This window comes from Drosophila suzukii, unplaced genomic scaffold (genome assembly GCF_043229965.1).
Source record: "Drosophila suzukii unplaced genomic scaffold, CBGP_Dsuzu_IsoJpt1.0 scf_6, whole genome shotgun sequence".
Lineage (NCBI taxonomy): Eukaryota > Metazoa > Arthropoda > Insecta > Diptera > Drosophilidae > Drosophila > Drosophila suzukii.
The window spans coordinates 2,265,349-2,292,236 of record NW_027255938.1 but is presented as its reverse complement, the minus strand read 5'-3'; the positions used below and the strand labels follow the sequence as shown (position 1 = coordinate 2,292,236).

General features: G+C 43.1%; 2 protein-coding genes across 2 annotated transcripts in view; one reads left to right on the top strand and one right to left on the bottom strand.

The window, feature by feature from the left end:
• The window catches only part of LOC139355016 (putative leucine-rich repeat-containing protein DDB_G0290503), a 235,034-nt gene that overhangs the window by 204,986 nt on the left and 3,160 nt on the right, over positions 1 to 26,888 (bottom strand). The window lies entirely within an intron of this gene.
• LOC139355034 (uncharacterized) lies at positions 12,374 to 16,516 on the top strand. The gene is made up of 4 exons (XM_070999312.1): positions 12,374 to 12,441; positions 14,116 to 14,700; positions 14,873 to 15,835; positions 16,087 to 16,516. Exons 1-4 carry the CDS (start codon positions 12,374 to 12,376, stop codon positions 16,514 to 16,516), a joined length of 2,046 nt encoding a protein of 681 aa, XP_070855413.1.

Genomic DNA, 26,888 nt, shown 5'->3' with positions numbered 1-26,888 from the left:
TACTTTCCGACGAATCTAGTATACCCTTTTACTCTACGAGTAACGGGTATAAAAACAAGAGATAACGCTATAGTGGAGTGTCTCAACTATCATATACCCGCTACTAAGCTTTTAAATTATAAATGAATAAAAGTTAAGTTAAAACGATAAGATGACCGCCTTAAATTTGGAATACTCTTCGAAGATTCTCAAAAAATCGCATTCGGCTTACGGCAATCGCCATATGAGAGTTATTCTTAGACTAATGGGAAAACAAATAGATTTACAGTGCTGTATCGTGTACAAATTTTCGGTCAAACAATCTTCCGTCACTTTGTTTTTCGCTCCAGCCATTTTTTTTTAGTAATTTAAAGTTTATATTAACCTAATCAGAATAATATACTTGAAATTGGTATTGAGTTTATTGGAGAGATAGTGGAGGAGACAAACAGGACAAATTGCTTGAATTGTTAGTTATTCAATAGAATAAGTTAGCCGCGCATTCTGCTCTCTCCTAGCGCCGGCACCACTTTTCGCTTTGCCGCGCAGTTCGGCCTACAACTATTTACACACACACATGCATAAACACATTTTTAATTGTGTGTTAGGGGGATTGTGGGCGTTAGAGTGGGTGCGGATAACTTCTTTTTAGATCGATAGGTATTGTCGGGACCAATACATTTAAGCTAAATTTGTTTTTCTACCATTAAAAAAATGGGCGCCACCGTTTTGCACTGTTTGTATGCGCTAGAGTAGGCGTGGCATATAAGCGTAACAAACTTGAAGCTAAAGAATCGAAGTCTTAAACACCAAGCCTCTATCTTTGAGAGTTTTCGAGAAATCAGCGTTAATTTTGACGATTTTTTTTTAATTTGTGGGCGGCTTGTAGGCCTTACGTGGACGTGGCAACATTTTTTTTGGGCCAATCGATAGGTATTGATGAGAGCATTCTAGCAATTCTAGCAATAAACTTGCAATGTGAAGGAATCTCCAGAATCTGCTCTGCCCGAACCTCTGCCCAACCTCTGCTAAGAGCCAATTCAAGGCCAAGTTTGAAGCTAACTTAGGTGCGAAGCAACAGCAATAGGGATTTCGATTAAAAACAAAAACAAAACAGTGAGCAAGAGCGGTGCAGAATGAGGTGGGAACGAATTACAAGTTCGATCGAACTTGTCAAAAAGAGGGGAAATAAGCATTTATCGCCTAGGTGGCATCATAGCCTCATTATCTAAAGAGAGCGGCAGAGCAATTGGCGTCTCTATATAGTTCATTACTCTAAGGAGTGGGTGCGGATAACTTCTTTTTAGATCGATAGGTATTGTCGGGACCAATACATTTAAGCTAAATTTGTTTTTCTACCATTAAAAAAATAAGCGCCACCGTTTTGCGCTGTTTGTATGCGCTAGAGTAGGCGTGGCATATAAGCGTAACAAACTTGAAGCTAAAGAATCTAAATCTTAAACACCAAGCCTCTATCTTTGAGAGTTTTCGAGAAATCAGCGTTAATTTTGACGATTTTTTTTTAATATGTGGGCGGCTTGTAGGCCTTACGTGGACGTGGCAACATTTTTTTTGGGCCAATCGATAGGTATTGATGAGAGCAATACATTTCAGTTTAAATTCTAGCAATAAACTTGCAGTGTGAAGGAATCTCTAAAATCTGCATGGTAAGTCCTAGTATTCCAGCTTTTAAAGTTTCCGAGATCACTGCGTTCATACGGATAGACGGATATGGCTAGATCGACTCGGCTAGTGATCCTGATCAAAAAGTATTCGAGGGTAGACCGATAAGTACTTATCCTCCAAAAGAAAAACGAAGATTTTTGAAAAGTGGCGATTTATTTTTCAACATAATCTCCTTTTAGCTCGATACACTTGACCCAGCGATGCTTCAACTTCTTTAACCCGTATGAAAAATACGTTTTTTCGAGGTCTGCAAAATAAGCCTCTGTGGAGGCGACAACCTCCTCATTCGACGCAAATTTCTGTCCAGCGAGTGACTTTTTCAAGTTTGGAAACAAAAAGAAGTCACACAGGGCCAAATATGGAGAATATGGTGGATGAAGTAGCAGTTCGTAGCCCAGCCGGTGCGTTGTCATGATGGAAGAGCACTTTTTTCTTCGCCAAATGTATTTCTGCACGTATTTTCTGCAATTCGGCGGCGAATCGGCCCAATAATTCGGCATAGTACAGCCCTGTGACCGTTTTGCCCTTCTTCAGGTAGACGATGTAGATCACACCTTGTGAATTCCAAAAAACTGTGCCCATCACCTTTCCGGCCGAAGGGACAGTCCCCGCCTTCTGAAGTCCACTGTTTCGACTGTTCCTTGGTCTCTGGTGTGTACCAGCGGATCCATGTTTCGTCGACGGTCACGAAACGACGCAGAAACTCCTTCGGATTGCGCTTAAACACCGTCAAACACTGCTCTGAAGTGGTCTCACGGGTGCGTTTGTTGTCCGGAGTGAGCAAACGCGGCACCCATCGCTCCGACAGCTTTCTCATGCCCAAAATTTCATGCAGGATATTCCCACGCAGTCTTTTGACATGCCTACTGTCTCAGATATCTCGCGTATCCTCAATCGGCGGTCTGCCAATACGGATTCGTGGATTTTTGTCACGTTATCCTCCGTGGTAGCCGTTTTCGGGGCACCTGGGCGTGGCTCATCAAAAACCGACGTGCAACCACGTTGAAACTCGTTAGACCAATTTTTGACGGTCGCCATCGAAGGAGAAGAGTCACCGTACACAGCATCCAAGCGCTCTTTGATTTATCCGAAAGCTCATGAAGCATCGATTTGGAACCACTCTGCACCGCCTTTAGCCCCACGATCTCAGTAATGTGTGCCTTAAAAACCAAGGGACGATTAACAAATCTGTTTTGTAACAAATCAAAAGCAAAAAAAAGCCATCAGAAATTTCAAGCGATCGAATGGTAAGGTCGTGTTGGTAAGGTCAGGATGGCTATCTACTATCGTAGTAACGGCCTGCGGGTTTCGGAAGCTTATGAGGGGGCAGCAAGGTTTCCCTATGTCGAGGCTAACGCTGCTGAGGGCCAAACGAACCGGGAGTGATAAAAAATCACTTTCAATTTCCTCGAAATCCAAGGCGTCGAGCTCGTTGAGAACCTTTTTAAATGATTCTTGACGCTGATCAATCAGCTCCAACCAACCTCACATGGAGTCAACGTCGCGCCACTCCACTCCACCATTAAGTAGTGCAGTTGCCTTGCGTTTTAAAAATACCACCCTGTTTGCATCAGTGCACTATGAGGAAAAGTTGATGTTATGGAATTAAGAATAGATCCAAATGTTATGTTACAAATCGGAAAGACAAACCTAACAGGACACTGTTAAGATAACAGCTGTCACACTCAGCTGCTGCAAGCGAATAGCACGTGTGTACGTCGACATAAATTTTTTTGTGAAAACTAAAATAATATCTCTTGAACGATATGACGTAAATCCTCCGAATTTGAAATCGATATTCATCCTGCATGTGTGTACTATTAATTAAAATTAATATATTAATTATTTTGTGATGTTTGGTATAACTTTTTGAAAGTTCCCACTTTGAAAAAATATTGCGAAAAATGTTGAAATCTGTTGAGTGAGTGTCTTAGACCATCTTGTAGAGTAATTTCTTCTTAATTTAAAGAATCTAGTCTCAATATGCGCGTTTTACGACTTTTTGCCAAAATTACATTTTTATTTATCAACCTCTCGATTGGAAATTCGGCCCTGTTAGAAGTGTGGCGCCAGCGAACGTACGTCCGTGGCAAACAGAGTGTCGCTTTTATTTGTGAACACATTGTCGACAGTGTTCTTCAAATGAATGAATCTCGATTAAAGAAGAAAGCGCGAATGTTTTCCGTAAATTTTTCGATTCTTTGGCAAAATTGCAATAGAAAAATGGACAAGCTCACTATGGATGGACAAGTTCGCTTGGATTTAACTGGAAACCAAAAAAGTAGAGCGAAAAAGGAAATAAGATGGACGTCCAAAATTAAATTTTCTTTTGTAAGGATGTTTTCCCAGCCAGGATATGTTCAGGGGTTGGCTAGGGCCTCCAACTGGGTCAGTATTTAGGCGTGGTTATAGATGAAACAAGGGAGAACGCTATAGTCGAGTACCTCGACTATCAGATACCCGTTACTCAGCTAAAGGGACCAAAGGGAAATGGAGATATGCAAGCAGCAAAGCGAGATTAAAATGCGCCACCTACCGGCGGTAGACAGATTTAAGCGTTATGGGCGTTAGAGTGGGCGTGGGAAAAATTTTTTTTTGATCATTCGATAGGTATTGACAAGACCAATACATTTCAGTTAAAATTTTTTATCTAGCATGAAAATTGTGGGCGTCACAGGCTTGGGCAGTTTGTGGGCGTTAAAGTGGGCGTGGCAAACTTTTTTTTGGGTCAATCGATAGGTATATGAGAACAATACATTTCAGTTAAAATTTTTATTCTAGCATCACTGTAGAGGCCACAGTTTTGGGCGGTTTGTGGGCGTTAGAGTGGGCGTGGCACATTGCTGAAACAAACTTGCGCTGCGTAAGAAGATCAGGAATCTGCATGCCAAGTCTTAATTGCCAAGCTCTTATAGTTTCCGAGATCTCAGCGTTCATCCGGACGGACAGGCAGACGGATAGACGGACGGACGGACACACGGACCTGATCAAGAGTATATATACTTTATGGGGTCGGAAACGCTTCCTTCTGCCTGTTACATACTTTCCGACGAATCTAGTATACCCTTTTACTCTACGAGTAACGGGTATAAAAAGGGGGAACCAATCGGGAAGGTACGTGAGCGGACCCAGGATCTGCTCCCAAGCTCGGCCGGACACTGGACTCGGTATACAACTGCGATACAAATCTATGTGGGTTCCAGACTTTAATAGTAAATACGATCAAGTTGTGTGTTCCAGATTTTATTAATAATTAAATAATTTAATTACTATAAACTCGGGCGAGCCCCTGGGTTTTTTTGGTTATTACTATAAAACTAAGCCAAGTCTGGGTTTTATTACTAATTACGATAGGAACTCAGACGAACCGTGGGTTTTATTACTAACTACGAGGGCGAAATACACCCTTGTTACTCAAAATTATAATCCACTATTTTGTACTTAAGTTCAATATTGGCTTCTTTCGCCCTTGTCTTGTTCCCAGAATTTACAATACGTTTTCGTTTTATATTTTTCTTGTGTTCCTTGCTGCACCAGTGAAAACTCCTACAGACTGTACCGTTTCGATTACTGACTAAAACCGCGTGGTCTCGCTTAAACATAAATTCTCCCGTCGTCTCCCATACTTCAACTCAGCTCCGGTGCTCGCGCTTCCATCACCCGAAATCTTTTTTATCTTAACCTACTAACTTCATTGGTATCTTTTCATAGTAGAAACTAAAATTAAATAACAAACAAAATCAAAAACTAAAAACTTGGCAATGTTTGATTTCTTCTCACCTTCGTGGGAATCAGGGATAATTGTGGCGGCCCCTTACTTAGGAGGACGAAGGACTATGGTCAGGCCTACGGTGGCCACTTTCCGTGTCACCCGATACACCCTATCGCCGATTTCCCTGGTGAATCGGTCTCTTTTAGGCCCTCGTGGCACGAATTTTGAAAGTTTGTCCACTAACTTCTCCATTAGCATACGGTCGGGCTTGTAGACTTAGCAGGTCTCGGGTGCTTCCACAGTGCTTGCGAGTGGCCTCGGCGACGGCTTGCTATAGTGCCTTGATGCTGTCGAGCAGATCGTCAATGCCATAGCCTTCTGCGATGTTTTCCAACCCTAGGTCGAAATCGATTCCGTCCAGGTCCTCGTCCACATCCCCTTCTCTGGCCTCGGTTTGAGGTTCCAACCCTTGTGCGGAATGGGATTCTTCGGGCTCGATCGTCGTGGCTTTGGAAGTTCGCCGTCGCAAACTTAGGGTCGGGAATTGCGTCTCTCGGGAAACTACCCACTCGTCTCCGGATGATTCGGCGTACCTACGCCTTAGAAGAAGTTGGTCGCCTACTTGTTCGTTTTCCTCGGACGTAGTCGAGCTCCAAGTGCGGTATTTCCGCTCGGGCAGCTTGGGCGTTTTCGCCAGCGTCCCATCCATTTCAAGTGGCCCGCTAAGCCAAAGGAGGTGCAAAGGCTCTGCCGGCTGATGTAGGCGATTACTCTTTCTGCTCCTCCCATCTCCTGAGTCAATATTGCTCCCATTCCGATGTCACTCACATCTGTCTGGACCGGGAATCGTTGGTCAAAGTTTGGGAAAGCCAGGGTGGGGGCGCTCGTGAGACGTTCCTTTAGCATGTCGAATACAGTCTGCTCAACAGAATCCCAACGCCACTTGACGCTCTTCCTTAGGAGCTTGGTAATCGATTGAACGATTATCTTAAAGTTCAGATCAAACCTACGGTACCATGATGCCATACCCAGACATCGTCTCAGTTCTTTTGAACATTTATTCTTGTTAAGTTGGCTGCCCTGAGTCGAAATACCTCCCGGAGGCTTCGTGTATGTTCTGCTAAGTCTCTCCCAATTACTATAATGTCATCCAAATTCGCCAACGCGAACGGATCTAGCTCGGGACCGATGACACTATCTAAGGCGCGTTAGCAGCTGCGGATGGGTATTTGCCAGTAGCTACTATTGAGGTCTAATGTCGACACGACTCGGGCGGAGGAGTCGGGTACGCGTCTGGAATTGATCTCTCTTCTGCCCCAAGCCCCTGTAAGTTTGCCACGCACGGCTGGTTCCCTGTGTGGTGGTTATCGTTGGTTCTGGTGATTCTAGGCCCCGCCTCCCGAAGGTGGAGTCGTGCTCGTCCACATCGTATCGTAGTGCCGATCGTACATAAAAAGTCGAGTCCTAGTAAAACTAACATCGAGTTAATTACCAGCAGCGCAAGTTCAACTATCTGTCATCCAAGGTTAATATTGGTGACTACCATTCCTATTATACTGACGCTGGTCCCGTCCGAGCGTATGCCGGTGCACACCTCTCTCACCGTCACTGATGCATTCAGCTGCCTGAGCAGCGTTTCGTGGATGAAACTCCTCGTGGTACCGCTATCGACAGTGGCTAGCACAGAGATGTCGGCGACTAATACTTGCGCTTCAATCTTCCCGTCTTCTACGCGCAGGGGCGCGTACCCGGTTTTCCGGTATTCTCCTCCCCAACTATCCCCGGGTTGGTCGAGGACGCTGGTCGTTTTCCGACTCCGGACGTCTACAACAATAAATAGTCCTGATCCCTTCCCTTCTATAGCACACCAACCGGGGATTGTGGCACTCTCTCGCAAAGTGACCTTCTGCACCGCAGTTGAAGAAACTCCGCCTTTCGGGCGGTGTCTGTAGGAACCTAGGGTCGGTATGGCCGTGGAATTTGATCCCACATTTTCGTACTTGCTATGCCATTTCTTTCTCGTGTTTAGTATACCGCTTGGTGTTATAACGGTTGGCGGCTCCCTTTGCTCGTTAGTGGTCAACAGGACTGCCGCCCCTAGGGGTGAAAAATCCAGGTAGCTGAATTGACCTTCATCTACTCGTTGCGCGCCAGCATTTGATCCCCCAGTTACGAATCCGCCTTCGTATTTCGCCAATTGGGCCCTTTTGTGTTGGAGAGAGCTCCATGCTTTGACGATTTCTATAAAACGCCATCTTATCTCGTCCACCTTTCCTGTGCCGTCGAATCCGAATTCCTGTGCGAGGATGAGTATGTCGTCCTTCCTTAGCGTGTAGAGGTTTCGCTGGTCCCTATCCTTCTGTCCGTCGAACCTTAGGTAGTCTTCTTCTTTTGCTCCACTCCATTGCGTTATGTCCTGTGTGCTTCGTTTGTGGCACCCGTCAAGAACCAATGTCGAATGTGTTTCTTACTCCTAGCTATTTTAACCAGATTTACACTGCACGGGTCTTTAATACGCCTGATTTTTTTGGTTTTCTTGAAGCATAAATAAACCTTTGTCACATTTTCATAGAGTTTTAGTGTGGATTTGTCACTACAACTTATTGAGTGAAAAAAGTGTGCGTTTACGCCGAGAGCTTAGGTACTGAACTCCGCTGGAATTTTACCATAGAACTTTTACAGGAGTATGCTCAATAGATGTCAGCAACTTTCTGCTTTCAAACCTCTAAAAATGATTAATATCAACTTATTGAAGAAAAATTAAATTATTGTCACATTTTCATAGAGTTTAAGTGTGTACTTATCAGTTTTTCACCTTAACCTATAAATTATACGAGTGAACAAAATTTTTGTTTACGCCGAGAGCTGCAGTACTTAACTCCGCTGGAATTTTACCATTGAACTTTTACAGGACTAAGCCAAACCTTTAAAAAATATTTATTCTCGGAAAAGTGACCTTCAAAAAATGAATCGTTCGTCACTATACTCTACACTTCCCTAACATATAATATATAAATATAAAACAAGGAAGAACGCTATAGTCGAGTACCTCGACTATCAGATACCCGTTACTCAGCTATATGGAGATATGCAAGCAGCAAAGCGAGATTAAAGTGCGCCACCTACCGGCGGTATACAGATTTAAGCGTTATGGGCGTTAGGGTGGGCGTGGCAAATTTTTTTTTGGATCAATCGATAGGTATCGACGAGACCAATACATTTCAGTTAAAATTTTTTATCTAGCATGAAAATTGTGGGCGTCACAGGTTTTCGCGGTTTGTGGGCGTTAAAGTGGGCGTGGCAAACTTTTTTTTGGGTCAATCGATAGGTATTGATGAGAACAATACATTTCAGTTAAAATTTTTATTCTAGCATCAAAACTGTAGGAGCCACAGTTTTGGGCGGTTTGTGGGCGTTAGAGTGGGCGTGGCACTGTGCCGAAACAAACTTGCGCTGCGTAAGAAGCTCAGGAATCTGCACGCCAAATCTCAATAGCCTAGCTCCCATAGTTTCCGAGATCTCAGCGTTCATCCGGACGGACAGACAGACGGACAGACGGACATGGCTAGATCGACTCGGCTAGTGATCCTGATCAAGAATTTATATACTTTGTGGGGTCGGAAACGCTTCCTTCTGCCTGTTACATACTTTCCGACGAATCTAGTATACCCTTTTACTCTACGAGTAACGGGTATAAAAACATAGAGTGTTCGTACCCAAAGGTGCTCAACATGACCACACCCAACAAATCAAGCAGTAGCCAAGTTGGGAACAGTACCAGGCGCCTAGTAGCACCCACTGCATATGAGAATTGCTGATCAGCATATTATATGTCTCACTAACTCACCGTCTCACCGTCTCACCGACTCAACGGCACACTGACCCGCCAATGCAGTCAGCACATTTTGCAGTGTCAGCCAACTACGCAAAGCCAACTACGCAAACGGCTACCATAATCATAGTTCCCTGACCTACTTTAGAATACAGCTCACTTCACTAATCATTACACTAAACTTCCGTGTTCCAAGTAGTACATAAACATGTTTCAAATGAAGAATAAAACAGTTATCAACGCATCTCATAACTCCGCGGTTCTACTTCCTACCTCTGGGAATAGGGCTCATAATACACTATCTCTACTAGCAGCTAAACTACGTTAGCTCAACCTCAGCGCAGTTCCGCATCGCCTGTGGTCCGGAATCGCAGTAACCACCGTTACCATTGCCGCAACGCGATCGTCCTGCCAGCAAAGCGTCCCCGTGCCAGCGACAAGTGCTCATTACCCCCTTGTCCCGCGGTGCGACCTGGAAGTGTCTACTTCGGTAAGGCACAAACATTGGTGACCCCGACGTGATCCTTTAACAACAAAGGATCACACTTAAGCAACCCCCTTCCCACCAAAGGCTGAACCTCTGACTGCTTCACAGGATACGCTTCTTCTTCCAGCGCCATAGGATGCTCAGCTTCCTCCAGCTTCACAGGATCTCAGCTTAATAAAGCTTCACAGGATACGCTTCTTCTTCCAAGCGTCACAAGAACGTCAGCTTCATCCAGCTTCACAGGATACTCAGCTTCATCCAGCTTCACAGAATTCCTTGTTTCCAGGACACACAATATTGCTACTTTATTCATAGAGGAAACAAGTCACACAAGAATCGATTTACACAATCGATTACTAGACACCCAAAACGAGCTGCAAGGAAAAATCCAACAGCTCATTAAGAATTATGGCAAGGATTCTTCCGACCGACGCCACCGAGACGGCTATTATTCCGGTAAGCTAAATCAGTTAAACGATCTCTGGCAGCAGTTTTGCGACTTAGATGAAGAAGTCCAGCAAGCGGCATTACCCACTGGAAGTGAGTACTCTTCACGATTAGTAGCACTTAAGGAGCTGGTCGAAAAATATCAGAATATCTTTCTGGACAACATGCCGACTGGAAGCGGGCTTCCGAAGGCCCCGAGACGAACGTCGGCCAACATCAAGATCACAACAAGAGATCAAGTCTAAGGAGATTCCATAATTGACACGATGATCCGACAGTTTCAGAGAAGATGCAACGAATTGGAGTCATCATTAACATTAGCCTCGAACGCCCCAACCGTCACCCCAGCCCTACAAAGGCATCTGGATCTCAATTGGGCGTTGCTGAGGCAAGCCCACGACGAATTGGACAGCACTCCTGGGGCCGCAGCCCTGGCAGAAGCAGAGCTAGCTCAATTCCACACATTATACGAGGAATACGAAATGAACCTGCTTCGAGAAAACGACTCGCCAATGAGCCTAAACTTGGCACTTCCGCCAATTAGCATTCCGGAGTTCAACGGCGAGTATCTAGACTGGCCACGGTTCCATGATCTCTTTGTAGAATTGGTACATAATAAACCATATTCGGCCAGTCAAAAATTACATAGGTGAAGCGAGAAACGTCTTGGGTGGCTATAACGACACCTGGTTGCGTTTAAGGGCCAGGTACCAGAACGGAAAAATACTAGTATTCGCCGCCATTGCAAAAATTATTGACCATAAGCCTATAGACGGCTCCTCGCGCCAACTAAGGTCCTTACATGACACTATAAAAAACTCAATGAGTACTCTTAAAAACCTCGATATCAGCACAAAATCCTGGGATCCAATCCTGTGTTTTCTTATCAGAAGAAAACTAGACCAGCAGTCTCTAGCTGCTCTAGAAAATTCAGCGGATGCACCAACGGAAATTCCAGCGTTATGGAGTGTACTGACGTTTATTGAGCGGCGCGCTTGCATGCTGAAGACGATAAGCGCTCAACCTACAACCTAGGACAAAATAATCTTAGAGCATGTAGCCGTATCCAGCAAATGGACCCCAAAGCACGGCGCCAAGCCATTATTCAAGTAGGAGCATGCACAAATTGTTTGTCTACAGCTCATAAGGTTGAAAACTGTGGATGACCGACCACTTGTCGAGTCTGCCAGCAACGGCATCATTCACTGTTACACCAAGGACCGACTAGCAATCCAGTGGCCGGCGCAGTAACCATTGCAGGCTACGACAACGTAGGAGGATATACTCTGCTCGCGACCGCCAAGGTCTCATTACAAGGGCCAAACGGTCAATTACAAACATGTCGCGCTGTAATAGATGGTGGATCACAGGTGAATCTTATCTCAGGGAGAATGGCAGATCTGCTATCTCTTAAGGAAAGGTCATCGATTAAAATATCTGGAATCGGAGGAAAAATATCAACAGCAATTAGATCAGCACTAAAGCTAACATCAGTTACATCAGGGTTTAAAAGACTAATAGAGGTATTTATTATTCCCACAGTCATTACAGACCAACCGTCAGTACCGATTGATACCGATCTTAATATTCCCGGGGGGCTGCCGTTAGCAGATCCTGACTTTCGGCAACCTGGACCCGTTGACCTAACCTTAGGAGTTGAGGTGTATTCTCGTGTAATTACCGGTGAACTTCTTGAACTAGGACCTAATAGACCTTTAGCTCAAGGCACAAGGCTTGGTAATGTAATCACAGGTTATCTCAATAAAGAAACCTCATCTGATACGGAGATCAACCGTATTCTAATAGAAGACAGGGATGATCTTGCAGGACCGAATGCTGTCTATGCGCCAAAGAAAGGATTCATTTAACGAACATTGATGGATCATAAAATAAGGGAACCTGAAAATATACGTAGCCAATCAAGAACCAGCGACACTGACTCGTCCGATCGAGGAAACACCGCTATACATAATAGTTAATTGCAGCACTTTATACTACAAAAGAAAAACCAACTGATACACAACCGACTTCCCATCAACTTAAAACCAATAAGAAGCCTGACTTTTGTTCAACATTTCTAAATTTAACCAAGAAATACCTAAGTGTTGTTGCAGAAAGTCCACATACCACAGACGTGCCAAATAATCAAGTTCTACGAGGGCACAATTTCAGTCCCCACGGTAATGTAAATTTTATCGCAACGGGGAGTGTTAAGCAGCATCAAGAAGGTATGAGTGACCTGAATCACAAACATGAACCGCCGCACTTGAAAGAAGGATCCTCCTCGGTCAATGATTTGTTAGGTGTTTCCTATACAATTCGGCCAAGGGCTGACCGACATCACGACTTAATTGAGGGTACCCCTGAATGGGGGGGAGAATGTTCGTACCCAAAGGTGCTCAATATGACCACACCCAACAAATCAAGCAGTAGCCAAGATGGGAACAGTACCAGTCGCTCAGTAGCACCCACTGCATATAAGAATTGCTGATCAGCATATTATATGTCTCACTAACTCACCGTCTCACCCTCGAAATGCTCTACGTTTTCAATTTTAATAGATTCCAGTTTGGCATCCACCACATAAGCAAAATTTGGAAACCTCAATTAATTGAGTAATTACATAAATTTTGTTTAAAAGACTTTCAACAATATGTACAACATTATGCAATTCGCAAGCAATTTCAATATTTTTTGTAACGTGGACTTGTAATTGAAACCCTTAAACTGTATATTAATAACAAAAACTTCTTTAAATTTTTTATATTGGTGCCATTATTTTAATTTCTATATTTAAACAGTATTGGAACAGGCTGAACTTCTAAGAGTCGAAGAGTCGAGTCCATCATCCTAAAGGAGAAAAAAAAAACTTTAATATTTTAACAGTGCATTATTAATATTCACTTCCAAGTATCTTCTTTGCATTTTCTGAGTTTTGTCCTCAATTCCGCTCGAACCCCGCACTGCTCCCTTTTAGGAAAGATATGAAGCAAGTCGATGACGTTTATATGTATATTTAAGTCTCTCGAAAGCAAAACCACAGTCTGAAATCAAAAAATATAAAAGAATGCACTACATTTGTTTTATATATAACAATTAGGCGGTCGTAACAGGACCTTGTCAGGTCCTGAACGGTCAACAAATTTTACAATTCTTCATTCTCAGGCGCCATCACTTTTTCTATAAACAGGGGCTAATGCTTACACTTTTGTACACTGTACACGTGTTTAAGTCTATGACGAGCGAAAAAGCACATGTAACATGTTCAAACATACGCCACAATGTGCGCGTGTAAAGTAAAAAATGCACAAGTGAAGTTAACTAAAGTGTCAATACATTTTAAAATGCACTTATGTTTAAGTTTATTCTATATGTACATTCTTAATAATTTTTTTTTCTACGCCGGCATAGCCTATCACATACACACGCTTACATATGTACGTATGAAGACATCAGGCCTGGCAGGACTCACCCAGTTAAGTTGACCTGAACATCGATCGCCAATATATCGAGTTTTTGGTCGTTGTAAACCGTGTTTAATACCTAAAAGTGCGTTTGATTAGTGCGGGACACCTCAGGTTGCAGGTACGTACCACAGACGCGACAGGAAGGTTCTACCCAGCCAACAAACCACACTGCTACGCTTGCAAAGGCTGGCAAAGCTTGGTGGACAGTAGGGGGGGATCCTCTCTCTCCCGCACCCATACAGCAACGCTCCACTCCAGAGCGCCACATATATATGGTGCTGCTCACAGCTTCCACAAGCCGCACACGCGCGGTTTTTCCGGCACAAGCAAACAACACCGATCAGCTGATCGAGCGAGCTTAACAGATAGCTTAACAGCAAGCTTTCCCCGCAGAACTCTACAGCGGCTAAGCGCGAGCTTCTACGAAGTCGGTTGCCCGGGAAATCAAAACTAAAATAAAACACACAAATCCTAAATCCTTAAATCCAACCCCACTACATACAAGGGTAGATGAGCATAAAGCCAAGTTACCGGCCAATTTCAAGCTCAAGCTGGTTAAAACCGAGCCTACCCTTCAGGGGCTTAAGGATGGTGTGCAAGGCATACGCAGGACTGCCAATGGGAGTCTGCTACTCAAGATGCAGAAACCCTCAGACCCAGCCACACAGAAACTGCACACAGCCATCAAGTCCGCCTTCAGCGGCAAAGCCGAAGTGGCTATGCTGGAGGGCACGGTGCAAGTGGATATTCGCGACCTGGACGAAATGACCACCTGCGGGGAGTTATTACAGGCAGTTTACGCTGAGGAGGAGTGCGACATCCCGGCGGGCGCTGCACCTAGGATGCGGAAGGCGTATGGCAGAACCCAAACGGCGACGGTCCACCTCAGACCTGAGCATGCGCAGTGGATCCTCGACAAGGGGAAAATCAGGGTTGGATGGGTCGTCTGCCGCATAAGACAGAAAACGGAGCCCAGGCGATGCTACAAATGCATGGGTCTAGGCCACATGTCTGCCAGATGCCCAGCGTCAGAGGCAATAGCCAAAAACACGCAGCAATCCTGCTTCAGATGTGGCAAGGATGGCCACAAGTATAAAACTTGTACCCAGGGCAAACCAAAATGCATCATCTGCACAAGAAGCGGAAAATCTGGAAGAGACGCCGAAAACTCGACCCTCAGCAGTGCGTGCCCTGAGTACCGGAGAGCCATGCACGATAAACAGAATGGTTAAGGTCCTACAGCTAAACCTTAACCACTGAAGAGCGGCGCAGGACCTGCTAGCACAGACGGTCATCGAGCAGCAGGCTGAGGTGGCAATACTCAGCGAGCCCTACAAGGACAAGCACGAAGGCGTATGGCAACGTAGTTCGGACGGCAGAGCAGCAATATGGAGCTGCGCGCAGCCCCCTGGACACCTATCGCAAATGGCTTCCAGGACGGGATACACCAGAGCGCAGATCAAAGGAATAACATTCTACAGCTGCTACATAGCCCCGAGCGTACACATTAGCGAGTTCAGAACTACCGACGCACGCGGTAGGTCCCCAATCCTCATCGCAGGTGATTTCAACGCATGGTCCACAACATGGGGCAGCGCTAGTACGACGCAGCGGGGAACCATCCTCCTTGAGGCAGTGGCTTCGCTAAACGTATGCCTGCTCAACGAAGGTAATAGACCGACCTTCAGCAAGTCAGGTCGGGAGTCAACTATCGACCTGACCTTCGCTACCCCTGAACTGGCACGCAACTGCGTATGGAGGGTGTCAGACATATACACCCACAGCGACCACGCCCTGATCATCACCCAGACAAGCCCCAGACTGCCCGCCCCAAGCAGCCGCCAAACAACCTACAAAGCGCATACCCTCAACACAGTGTCCCTCCTAGCACACATGGAAGGTGTCTGCATTACAGGAGACGCTAACACATGCGCGAGGAACATAGCCGATAGAGTGAAGGAGGCTTGCGATGCATCTATGGAGAAGGCCATGAATGGTGGTATCGGGCGAAAACCAGTACCATGGTGGAACGAGGAGATAGGCTGCCCGAGGAGAGACTGCCTAGCGGCCCGGCGCAGGTGTCAGAGAAACAAAGGACGCGGAAACCAGGAGCTAAGGGAAGCAACCTACATAGCCAAGAGAAAGGTCCTGAAGAACGCGATCAAAGCTAGCAAGGCCAGATGCTTCCAGGAGCTGTGCGAAGCGGCGGATGCAGAACCATTCGGGTCAGCATACAGGATGGTCATGGGTAAGCTCAACAGACAGCCGACCCCTACCGGCCACTTACAGCTTGGCCAAATAGTGTCCACCCTGTTCCCCACCCAGCCGCCCCTTACTTGGCAAGCTACCAAAATCAAAAAAGCCCCTGACCCCGACTGCATTCCCAATGCTGCATTGCACACATTGGTGGCAAACTACCCGGGTATATTCACGGAGATGTACAACATGTGTCTCACCCAACGAACCTTCCCCATAGGTTGGAAGCGTCAAAGGTTGGTGCTTATCCCAAAACCGGGCAAGCCGAACGACGACGCATCGTCATACAGACCCCTATGTATGCTGAAACAACGGGGAAGATATTCGAGCGCATAATCTGCACCCACCTCGAGAAAAAACTCGACCAACTTAGAGCGCTATCGGACCACCAGTTTGGCTTCCGGAGAAAAAGAAGCACCATTGACGCGATCCAAACGGTCACCCAACTGGCTGCTAACGCAATCGAAGGAGAAAGGTGGCTAGGGGGCTCAAAAGAGTACTGCCTCGTCTGCACCCTGGACGTCAAGAATGCCTTCAACTCTGCCAACTGGAACCTTGTCCTGCAGGCACTTCATCGCATGGGGATCTCGAATTACCTGATCGACCTCGTAGCGGACTACTTCAAGGACAGTGCTCACATATTCCTCTGATGCCGGAGAGTACGAGTACCTGGTGACAGAAGGAGTACCTCAAGGCTCAGTCCTGGGCCCGATACTGTTGAACGTCATGTACGACGGGATCCTAAGGCTGGTACTACCCGACAGCCTCTCGATAGACACCCTCATGTGCTGGCTCGCAGACAACGGGTTAGCAGTAGCCGAGCACAAAACGGAGGCAGTGCTCATAAGCAGCAGGAAGACTGTGGAGAAGGCCACAATACGAGTCGGATCAACTCCAATAGAAACAAGCGCCTCAATCAAGTATCTTGGAGTACTGATTGACCACAGGCTATCGTTTAAGACGCACCTATCGTATGCAGCAGCCAAAGCATCCAGATCGACTGCAGCCATCTCAAGGATGATGGCCAATACTCGAGGACCGAAGCAGCACAGCAGAAGGATCATAGCCACAGTGGTGACATCTACCATATTGTACGCCGCGCCCATATGGGCCGAAGCTATGAAGACCGCATCATACAGCCGCCAGTGCAAAACTGTTTACAGACGCTGCGCACTGCGCATCACAAGCAGCTTCTGCACGGTATCCGAGGAAGCCGCGCTAGTGGTAGCCGGTACTATACCGATAGACCTGCTGGCGGCAGAACGAAGAACTGGGAGCACAGGAAGCAGAACCCAGCGAAGCAACACGATCGAGGCATGGCAAAGGAGGTGGAACAATGCGACCACAGGGCGGTGGACGCACAGGCTAATTCCCAGTCTAACCCCTGGCTGCAGAGACGACACGGACAGGTAGACTTCTACCTCACGCAGATGATCTCCGGGTACGGATGCTTCAAGGAATACCTGCATAGGTTTAATCACGAGCCAAACCCCTACTGCGACCACTGCGGCACAGGAAGCATCGAAGACGCGGAGCTCGCGCTATTTATCTGCCCCCTATACGCTAGGTACCGAGTCGAAGCTGAAACGACAACCGTTTGTAACCTGACAGCGGACAACGTGATCAGCTGCATGCTGGAAAACCAAAGCAAGTGGGACGCGATAGCCAACATGGCCGCTGGCATCCTGAAGGAGCTAAGGCGTCGAGAACGGAGTCGACGCACCGAGTCATAAGGACGAGCGGCAACCTGACCGCCATCCGACCCGCGAAGTATAACTTTGCAGCAGTCCCGCGTGATCGGAACATTTCTACATTATCTCTTCTTCTACCACTTTTATTCATGTATATACTTAAGCTTTATTTAATAAAAAAACATATGTACGTATGTTTAAAGTTAGACGTACTTTCGTTGTAGTACGGCCGACGCAATTATTATGTTATTATTAATCTTATAACTCATTATATATACATTATATACAAACGTTACTCACCCATTTCTTGTTTAATGCACTAGGGAAACACTCACACAGTACGTCTTACAACAAGTGGCGAAAAATTGACTAAATCGTATGCTAGTGCAAGCGAGACAGCATGTTCGAAGTAGGCCACTTCGCCATATTGCGATGTCCTCTACTTTTCGATGTCACAGAATTTCCGAAGAGACAAATCGAATAATTGGTATTTTTACCCGTTACTCGTAGAGTAAAAGGGTATACTAGATTTGTCGGAAAGTATGTAACAGGCATAAGGAAGCGTTTCCGACCCCATAAAGTATATATATTCTTGATCAGGATCACTAGGCGAGTCGATCTAGCCATGTCCGTCTGTCTGTCTGTCCGTATGAACGCTGAAATCTCGGAAACTATACGGCTAGGCTATTAAGATTTGGCATGCAGATTCCTGCGCTTTCTGAGCAGCGCAAGTTTGTTTCAGCAGGGTGCCACGCCCACTCTAACGCCCGTAAGCCGCCCAAAACTGTGGCTCCTACAGTTTGCTAGAATACAAATTTTACCTGAAATGTGTTGTTCTCATCGCAGTGCAAGTTTGTTACGCAAATTGCTACGCCCACTCTAACGCCCACAAGCCGCCCAAGCCTGTAGCGCCTACAATTTTCATGCTACACAAAAAGTTTAAATGAAATGCATTAGTCTCGTCAATACCTTTCGATTGTTAAAAAAAATTTTGCCACGCCCACCCTAACGTCCCAAACCGCAAAAGCCTGTGGCGCCCACAATTTTCATGCTCGAAAAAAATTTTAACTGAAATGTATTAGTCTTTTCGGTACCTATCGATTGACCCAAAAAAAGTTTGCCACGCCCACTCTAACGCCCATAACGCTTAAATCTGTCTACCGCGGGTAGGTGGCGCATTTTAATCTCGCTTTGCTGCGCGACTATAGCGTTTTTCCTTGCTTGATATCAATTTTGTATTATGTCATGGTAGAAGTGATATGTGTCTAAATAACTCAAATTGCGATGAGCATATCAAATTGATCCAGACGCATTTTTTTTCTGTGACTATTAAAATTAAAGTCGCAATAGTAACATTTTGATGGAATCTCACCTTACCGGAAGCATAGAATTAAAAAAACTCACTTCAGCAGAGCACGTAACACGTTATTAGATTTGGTTTTTGTTTATAATAATAATAAAAAATACTTGTATGATAAGCTTATCGTTCCGTCCTTTTCAAAGCATGATGTTTTATACCTGACCCATAATTTTATCTTAACTACACTGAGCGAACTATAGTTTTAGGTGATTTTAAGAACGAAACATTTGATCACTGTATATGAGACAATATTTAGAGTTTTCCCACGGTTGATCGTCAACCTGACCATCTTCAACATAATATTAGTAACTTATAAGTACAATCACGATAGTTTTGTTCCAGTTAAAAGTAACAGTTTACATAGATGAACTCAGCCTGAAACTAGCTGAATGCCAGGCTCCTGAGGTCACAAACAAAGCGTACCTGAATTCAGTACCTGAAAACATCTTTGATACTAGGTTTAGATTTATGTGTGTTGACCAATGTGATGTTCTGGATAGTTTTCTTAAAATTAAATAATAAAACATGTACTCCCAAAACTTATTCCTTACCACACTCACACATTTAACACGGCTCTCACCACATCGACGTGTCCGGGTTGCTGGAAAACCGCGAAAATTATACCATTAACAAAAGCAAATAAAGAATACCGGCCGATCTCTGTATTTCCGTAACTTTTGAAGGTGTTTGAAAATATAGTCGCATGAAATATAAATAACTTTATATTATTCAATAACCTCTTAAATTAAAATCAATCAGGTTTTCGACACATTAAATCATTAAATCTTGTGCTCATTTTTTCCCAATAGTGCCGTCAAACTTATGTGATCGTATATTCAAGATCGGGGCCACTATTATGTATCGTCAAATATTTATTCTTCGTTTGCCTATCTGAAACTTGGAGTACCCCAGGGCTCGGTTCTTGGACCACTATTATTCACACTCTCGTCGTCTTTTAAATATAATTAGTGAGTGCTTAGATATTTGTGAAACGGATCTTGGAAAAGTAAATGGTGGGCAAAATACAACGGTCTTGCCCTCAATCCTTTAAAATCGAAGTGTTTGATTATTTTTAAAAAGAAATTATGCATTAATGAACTGCTCCCCCTGATGATTAACAATACGCCATTTGAGTACGTGGAATTCGCCATTAGCCTGGGTATAAAATTCAATAGAACTTTGAACTAAAGGAAGACGTCAACAAATCTATAGGCAAAACATATGGGATTATAAGATCTTTTCACTAGTTAAGTGTTCGTTCCCTGTTGCTGTGCGACTTCTAATTGCGATGTCTTGTCTAATACCCACACTCTTCTATGGTCTGGAAATCAACACAAATTGTGATGAAGCAAGCCAGCACAAACTAAAAGTAGCATACATAGTATTGTGCGATTTTAACTAATTTTGCTCACGAAATAGTTGACCTTAGCTTGGCAGACTATATGAAAAATAGAACAATACAAATTTACACAAAATTATCTACACTAGACAACCATCATACCTTGTTGAAAAATTACGTATAGTCCTACGAGAACAAAAAAAAATATGATTTGCTACCGACACAGGTTTCTGCTTTCGAATAAACTCTTTTTTATACCCATGCAGAGGGTATATTGATTTCAGTCAAAAGTTTGCAACGCAGTGAAGGAGACGTTTCCGACCTCATAAAGTATATATATTCTTGATCAGCATGACTAGACGAGTCGATCTAGCCATGTCCGTCTGTCCGTCCGTCCGTCCGTTTCTACGCAAACTAGTCTCTCAGTTTTAAAGCTATCGGGCTGAAACTTTCCAAAACTCTTATATCTTTTGCAGGTAGTATAGAAGTCGGAACCAGCCGGATCGGACAACTATATCTTATAGCTCACATAGGAATAATAGCAAAAACAAATTTAAAAAAATTACATCTTTGGTGTTTTTTAGCATATAACCTCCTAAGCTTGGAAATAACATTTTGTAAATAGTTTTGAATTTCGAATTAAATTTTATCAAAATCGGAAGACTATATCATATAGCTGCCATAGGAACGGTCGTAAAAATGGTGGAAAAATAATATGAAACAAATTATAGCTTCGGTGTTTTTCAACATATAACCTCCAACGCTTGGAAATAACATTTTTTAATTAGTTCTGAATTTCGAATTTAATTTTATCAAAATCGGACGACTATATCATATAGCTGCCATAGGAACGATCGGAAAATTGGTAGGAAAATAATATGAAACAAATTATAGCTTCGGCGTTTTTTAACATATAACCTCCTACGCTTCGAAATAACATTTTTTAATTAGTTCTGAATTTCGAATTTAATTTTATCAAAATCGGACGACTATATCATATAGCTGCCATAGGAACGATCGGAAAATTGGTAGGAAAATAACATGAAACAAATTATAGCTTCGGTGTTTTTTGACATATTATCTTATACTATTGGGAATATAATTTTTTGTGTTTTTAAATTTAATAATTATAGCTGCAAGGGTATATAAGCTTCGGCTTTCCGAAGCTAACTTCCTTTCTTGTTGTACATACGATTAGAACATAAAACAAGGAAGAACGCTATAGTCGAGTACCTCGACTATCAGATACCCGTTACTCAAAGGGAAATGGAGATATGCAAGCAGCAAAGCGAAATTAAAATGCGCCACCTACCGGCGGTAGACAGATTTAAGCGTTATGGGCGTTAGAGTGGGCGTGGCAAATTTATTTTTGGATCAATCGATAGGTATTGACGACACCAATACATTTCAGTTCAAATTTTTCATCTAGCATCCAAATTGTGGGCGTCACAGGTTTTCGCGGTTTGTGGGCGTTTAAGTGGGCGTGGCAAACTTTTTTTTAGGTCAATCGATAGGTATTGATGAGAACAATACATTTCAGTTAAAATTTTCTATCTAGCATCAAAACTGTAGGAGTTTCAGTTTTGGGCGGTTTGTGGGCGTTAGAGTGGGCGTGGCAGTCTACTGAAACAAACTTGCGCTGCGTAAGAAGCTCAGGAATCTGTACGCCAAATCTCAATAGCCTAACTCTCATAGTTTCCGAGATCTCAGCGTTCATCCGGACAGACGGACAGACGGTCAGACGGACAGACGGACAGACGGACATGGCTAGATCGACTCGGCTAGTGATCCTGATCAAGAATATATATACTTTATGGGGTCGGAAACGCTTCCTTCTGCCTGTTACATACTTTCCGACGAATCTAGTATACCCTTTTACTCTACGAGTAACGGGTATAATGAGCTTCCCAACATTTTAAAAGACACCAGGAGTGCTAAACTGTTAAAAACAGCAGTACTGTTCTGCTATAGGGTATTATACTAGCTTAACATAGCGACTTATCCTTTAAATGTTTGTCACCTTAACCCTTGCCGTAGTTTTTGATTAAATTTTAGATTTAATTCAAATTTTCTATGTATTTCCAATAACACCAGCTTACAAACAAAATTTGATGAAATACGCCTTCAAGGAAACCTTTGTTTTCCGGTAAGGTACATCCTTCTGATTAAGAAAAGGGCACTTAAAATTTTTGGCTATGATACCAATTTTTACACATACAAAACAAGAAATTCTTATGCAAACACACTTACAAACACCACAACCACAATAAGAACCCGATCTTCAAACACTCTCGCATCAACATCCTCAAATGCACAAACTACATCCACATCCTGCGATCACAACCGATCAAACACACCTACAACCTCATCTGCATTAATCAAAACAACACTGGCACCGAAAAAAATTCTCCAAGACCACAACCAACACGACCAAGACGTCACCGAAGCCATGGAAAAGGACAACATGAACCCCAGCAAAATAACAACCGCATACGGATCTCAACTCACAAACGACCTTAAACTAAAAATATTCTCTAAAGATGAGTCAAACCCCCTCTGTACTAAAGCCAAATCCTCTAACAAAAACAAACATACCACTAACAGCGACAGCGAATCAGTTTAACAGCCACAGATCTCCCCTGCTCTAAGGTTCAACCTCAGAACTTCTTACACTATCAAAATGTCACTAACTTTAATTCAATGGAATATTCAAGGATATACTGATTAAAAAATACTCTCCGCATATCATTACGCTTCAAGAAACACACACACTAACAACATACCAACTCCAATAAATTACATACTACTAACAAACATAGCCACCAACAGATTTGGCGGCGTAGCGCTTTTAGTACTCAAGTCAATTCAATTTTCTATAGTAAACATTCCAAACGACCTTGAAGCTCTAGCAATACACATTAAATCCAAGGAGAACATGCACATAAAGACAACATACATTGCCCCAAACAGAACCGTCACAAACCAAATGCTTGAAGACACTTTGTACAATAATCAAACACCCTCACTAATTCTAGGAGATTTTAACGGATGGCACCCTGCCTGGGGTTCCCCGAAAACTAATTCTCGAGGAAAAACAATACAACAATTTATTGACAACACACAGCTAATCTTACTAAACGACAAATCCCCCACACACTTCTCAACACACAATACATACACGCATATCGACCTTTCACTTTGCTCAGCAACACTAGCCCCACACGCAAAGTGGGAAATACTTAATGATCTCCACGGCAGCGACCATTTTCCAATAGTTATCTCCCTGTTCCCTCCAAACAAGATAAACAAATTTTCAAAACCATTTTTTATATTAAAAAAGCCAACTGGGAGCAATACGAGACTCTCACACACAAACATAACGAAATATTTCCCACTAAATGTCAATAAAGAAGCCGCACAAATCAACAAAATTATACTACATAGCGCAAACATTTCCATCCCACAAACCTCAGTAAATACAAAACCCTACAGGGTCCCCTAGCCCAGTTAAAAAAAGAAAAGCAATTAGCTTGGAAAGCACTTAATCGCAGCATCAACCTTACAAACATTATATACTACAGACGCTTAAACGCCATGTACAGGTTTGAAATAAAAAGAAGAAAAAGCGAAGCTTCCAGCTCCTTTACATCCACCATACAACCAGAAACTTCTTCATCCAAAATATGGGGCAACATAAGACGCTTCTGCGGCCTTAACCCAATCAAACAAATTCACGCCATACTTAATCCCAAAAACAACACAACAACAACAGATACTCTCGAAATAGCCAACTCCTTCTCCCAACACTTCTCAGAGCTCTCAAGCGACCTAAACTTTTTAGACGAATTCCGAAATAACAAATATAAAATCAACACAGCCAATTATACACCCACTTCAACAGCCAAATCTATCGAGAAAAACATAACTTACCTTGAATTGTTTGCAGCACGACAAACACTTAAAGGATCCACTCCAGGATTAAACAGAATTTTATACGAAATGATACGCAATAGCTCCCTTACCACAAAAAACAGAATAAAAAACCTTTTCAACCAAATTTTCGACAGCCACATACCTCAAGCCTACAAAATAAGCCTAGTCATTCCGATTCTTAAGCCAAAAACTGACAAAACAAATATCTCTTCATACAGACCCATTTCCCTCAACTGCTGTCTAGCAAAAACACTAGACAAAATCATAGCAAAAAGACTATGGTGGTTTGTGAGTTACAACAAACTTTTAAATACAAACCAATTCGGCTTTAAAAAAGGCAAATCGACTTCGGATAGTCTACTATACGTAGACCATCTTATTACGAAGTCAAAGAGGCACACCTCCCTCGTCACTCTTGACTTTGATCGAATAGGGGTGCACACTATAATTGATCAACTACAGGAATGGAAAACAGGCCCAAAAATAATTAATTACGTCAAGAACTTCATGCTGAAACGTAAAATAATTGTCAGAGTCGGTCCGCACATGTCAAATTCACTCCCATTATGCAATGGTATCCCACAAGGATCTCCTATATCGGTAATCCTATTTCTTATCGCATTCAACAAGCTCTCAAACATAATAACTTTACACAGAGAAATTAAATTTAACGCATACGCCGACGATTTTTTTCTCATAATAAATTTCAACAAAAACAAAAACCTTAACTTGAACCTAGACAACTTATTACAAGACATAAACAGCTGGTGCTCATACTCAGGGGCATACCTATCCTTAGCTAAACGCCAACACCTCCATATTTGCCAAAAGCACAATTGCACCAGCACCATAAGCTATAGCAATACACCAATACAACAAGTTACTGCGCTAAAAATCTTAGGGATAACCATAAACAGTAAATACAAATGGGACACACACATAAGATCACTTCTTCCATCACTGCACCAAAAATTAAATATCATTAAATGCCTCTCCAACCCTAAATTCAATTGTAATACACAAACACTACTTCACGTCGCGAAAGCAACAGTCATAGCAAAAATGGAATATGGCCTGTTTCTATACGGACACGCTCCGAAAAGCGTGCTAAACAAATTAAAATCACCCTTTAACACAGCAATTCGACTAGCCCTTGGCGCCTAACGAACCACGCCCATAAATAACTTGCTATACGAAGGCAACATCCTCCCATTAGAGCAAAAACGAGACCTCCAAACAGCCAAACTCACAAAAAACCTGATATTTTCGAAAGATACACCAACACACAAACTTGTCAAACAAAGAAAACCAAAAAAAAACCCATCAACCATAGACCGCACAATAAACTATTGTCAAGCACTAAATCTCCCCTATGAACCAGTAAAACTACACAAATACCAGCCCCCTTGGGATCTCCCAAATCTCATAGACACAACATTTAGAGCGTACAAGAAACAAACCACACCACCAGAGACATACAGGAAACTATACGAACATACCAAAGACAACCATAAAACTCACAAATTCATATTTACGGACGGATCAAAAATGAACTCAACCATATCATATGCAATCACAACAGATACTTATATCATTAAATATGGTATCCTACCCCCATACTCATCAGTACTCTCCGCAGAAATAATAGCCATCCTAGTAGCGATCGATCAAGTCAAAAGCACAAGGGGAAAGTTCATGATCTGCTCTGACTCTCTCTCAGCAATTGACGCCATAATAAACATAAACAACAACAACAATTTATACTCTAACAAAATCAGATCACTTCTTACAAAACTATCCCCAAAAATTAAAATATTATGGATCCCTGGCCATGTAGGCATAGCAGGCAACGAGCTAGCCGACCAAACCGCAAAATCGACAAGCAATATGCCCCTTACTTACACCCCAAACATCAACTTAACAGACATAAACAGGCACTTAAAACTAGAATTCCTAGCAAGAAATAAACTAAACATAGAACACTGCAATCAATGGTATAAAAACATTAACAAAGACAATTCAAACATCGACAATTATTGCAGATCCTTCCATCCCAAATCGAGCAGACTCGATCAAATTAAAATAATACGCCTCAGACTAGGCCACACAAAACTTACACACGAGCACTACTTTAATCAAAACCAAACTTCACCCTGCCCCTATTAAATTCATGCCCTTCACTCCTCCCTACAAAACTATCTATCTTCAAAAACACAAACCCAATAAATCTCCTCAATGAACTCAAGCCAGATAATTTAGAAAAAATCTTACTTTTCCTAAAAGCTTCAAACCTTTACCACAAAATTTAATAAAATACCCCAAATGTACATAAATAAAAATTTACCAACTTAGTAGCGAAAATACAAAGAACAATACGTAATCAAAAAAAAATAATAGCCTTAATATCATTAACATTAAAAGCCGATGGCCTTGTTGCCAGCGCTTTACCAACTAAGTTAGTCTAGTTTTGTAAACTTCTCCATCTGTAATAATAATAATAATAATGTAAGTGAACTGCGCTCTTAATGTATTTTTTAAATATCCCTTAATGGAAATAACACCAAGAATACGTCACAAGCGAAGACTGTGGAATTCTATTGAGCCCATATTAGTGACGGATTCAGTACTAGAATCTTTCGCTTACCACCTGCGGAACCTGGGATGATCTCCCAGTTACACATAGAATTTTATATGGATTT

Coding starts and splice junctions, on each gene's coding strand:
- LOC139355034 (XM_070999312.1), top strand. CDS start 12,374: ATGAGTGACCTGAATCACAAACATGAACCGCCGCACTTGAAAGAAGGA. Junction 12,442..14,115: donor TCCTCCTCGGTCAATGATTT/GTTAGGTGTTTC, acceptor ACTACATACAAG/GGTAGATGAGCATAAAGCCA. Junction 15,836..16,086: donor GCGGATGCAGAACCATTCGG/GTCAGCATACAG, acceptor CCTTCCCCATAG/GTTGGAAGCGTCAAAGGTTG.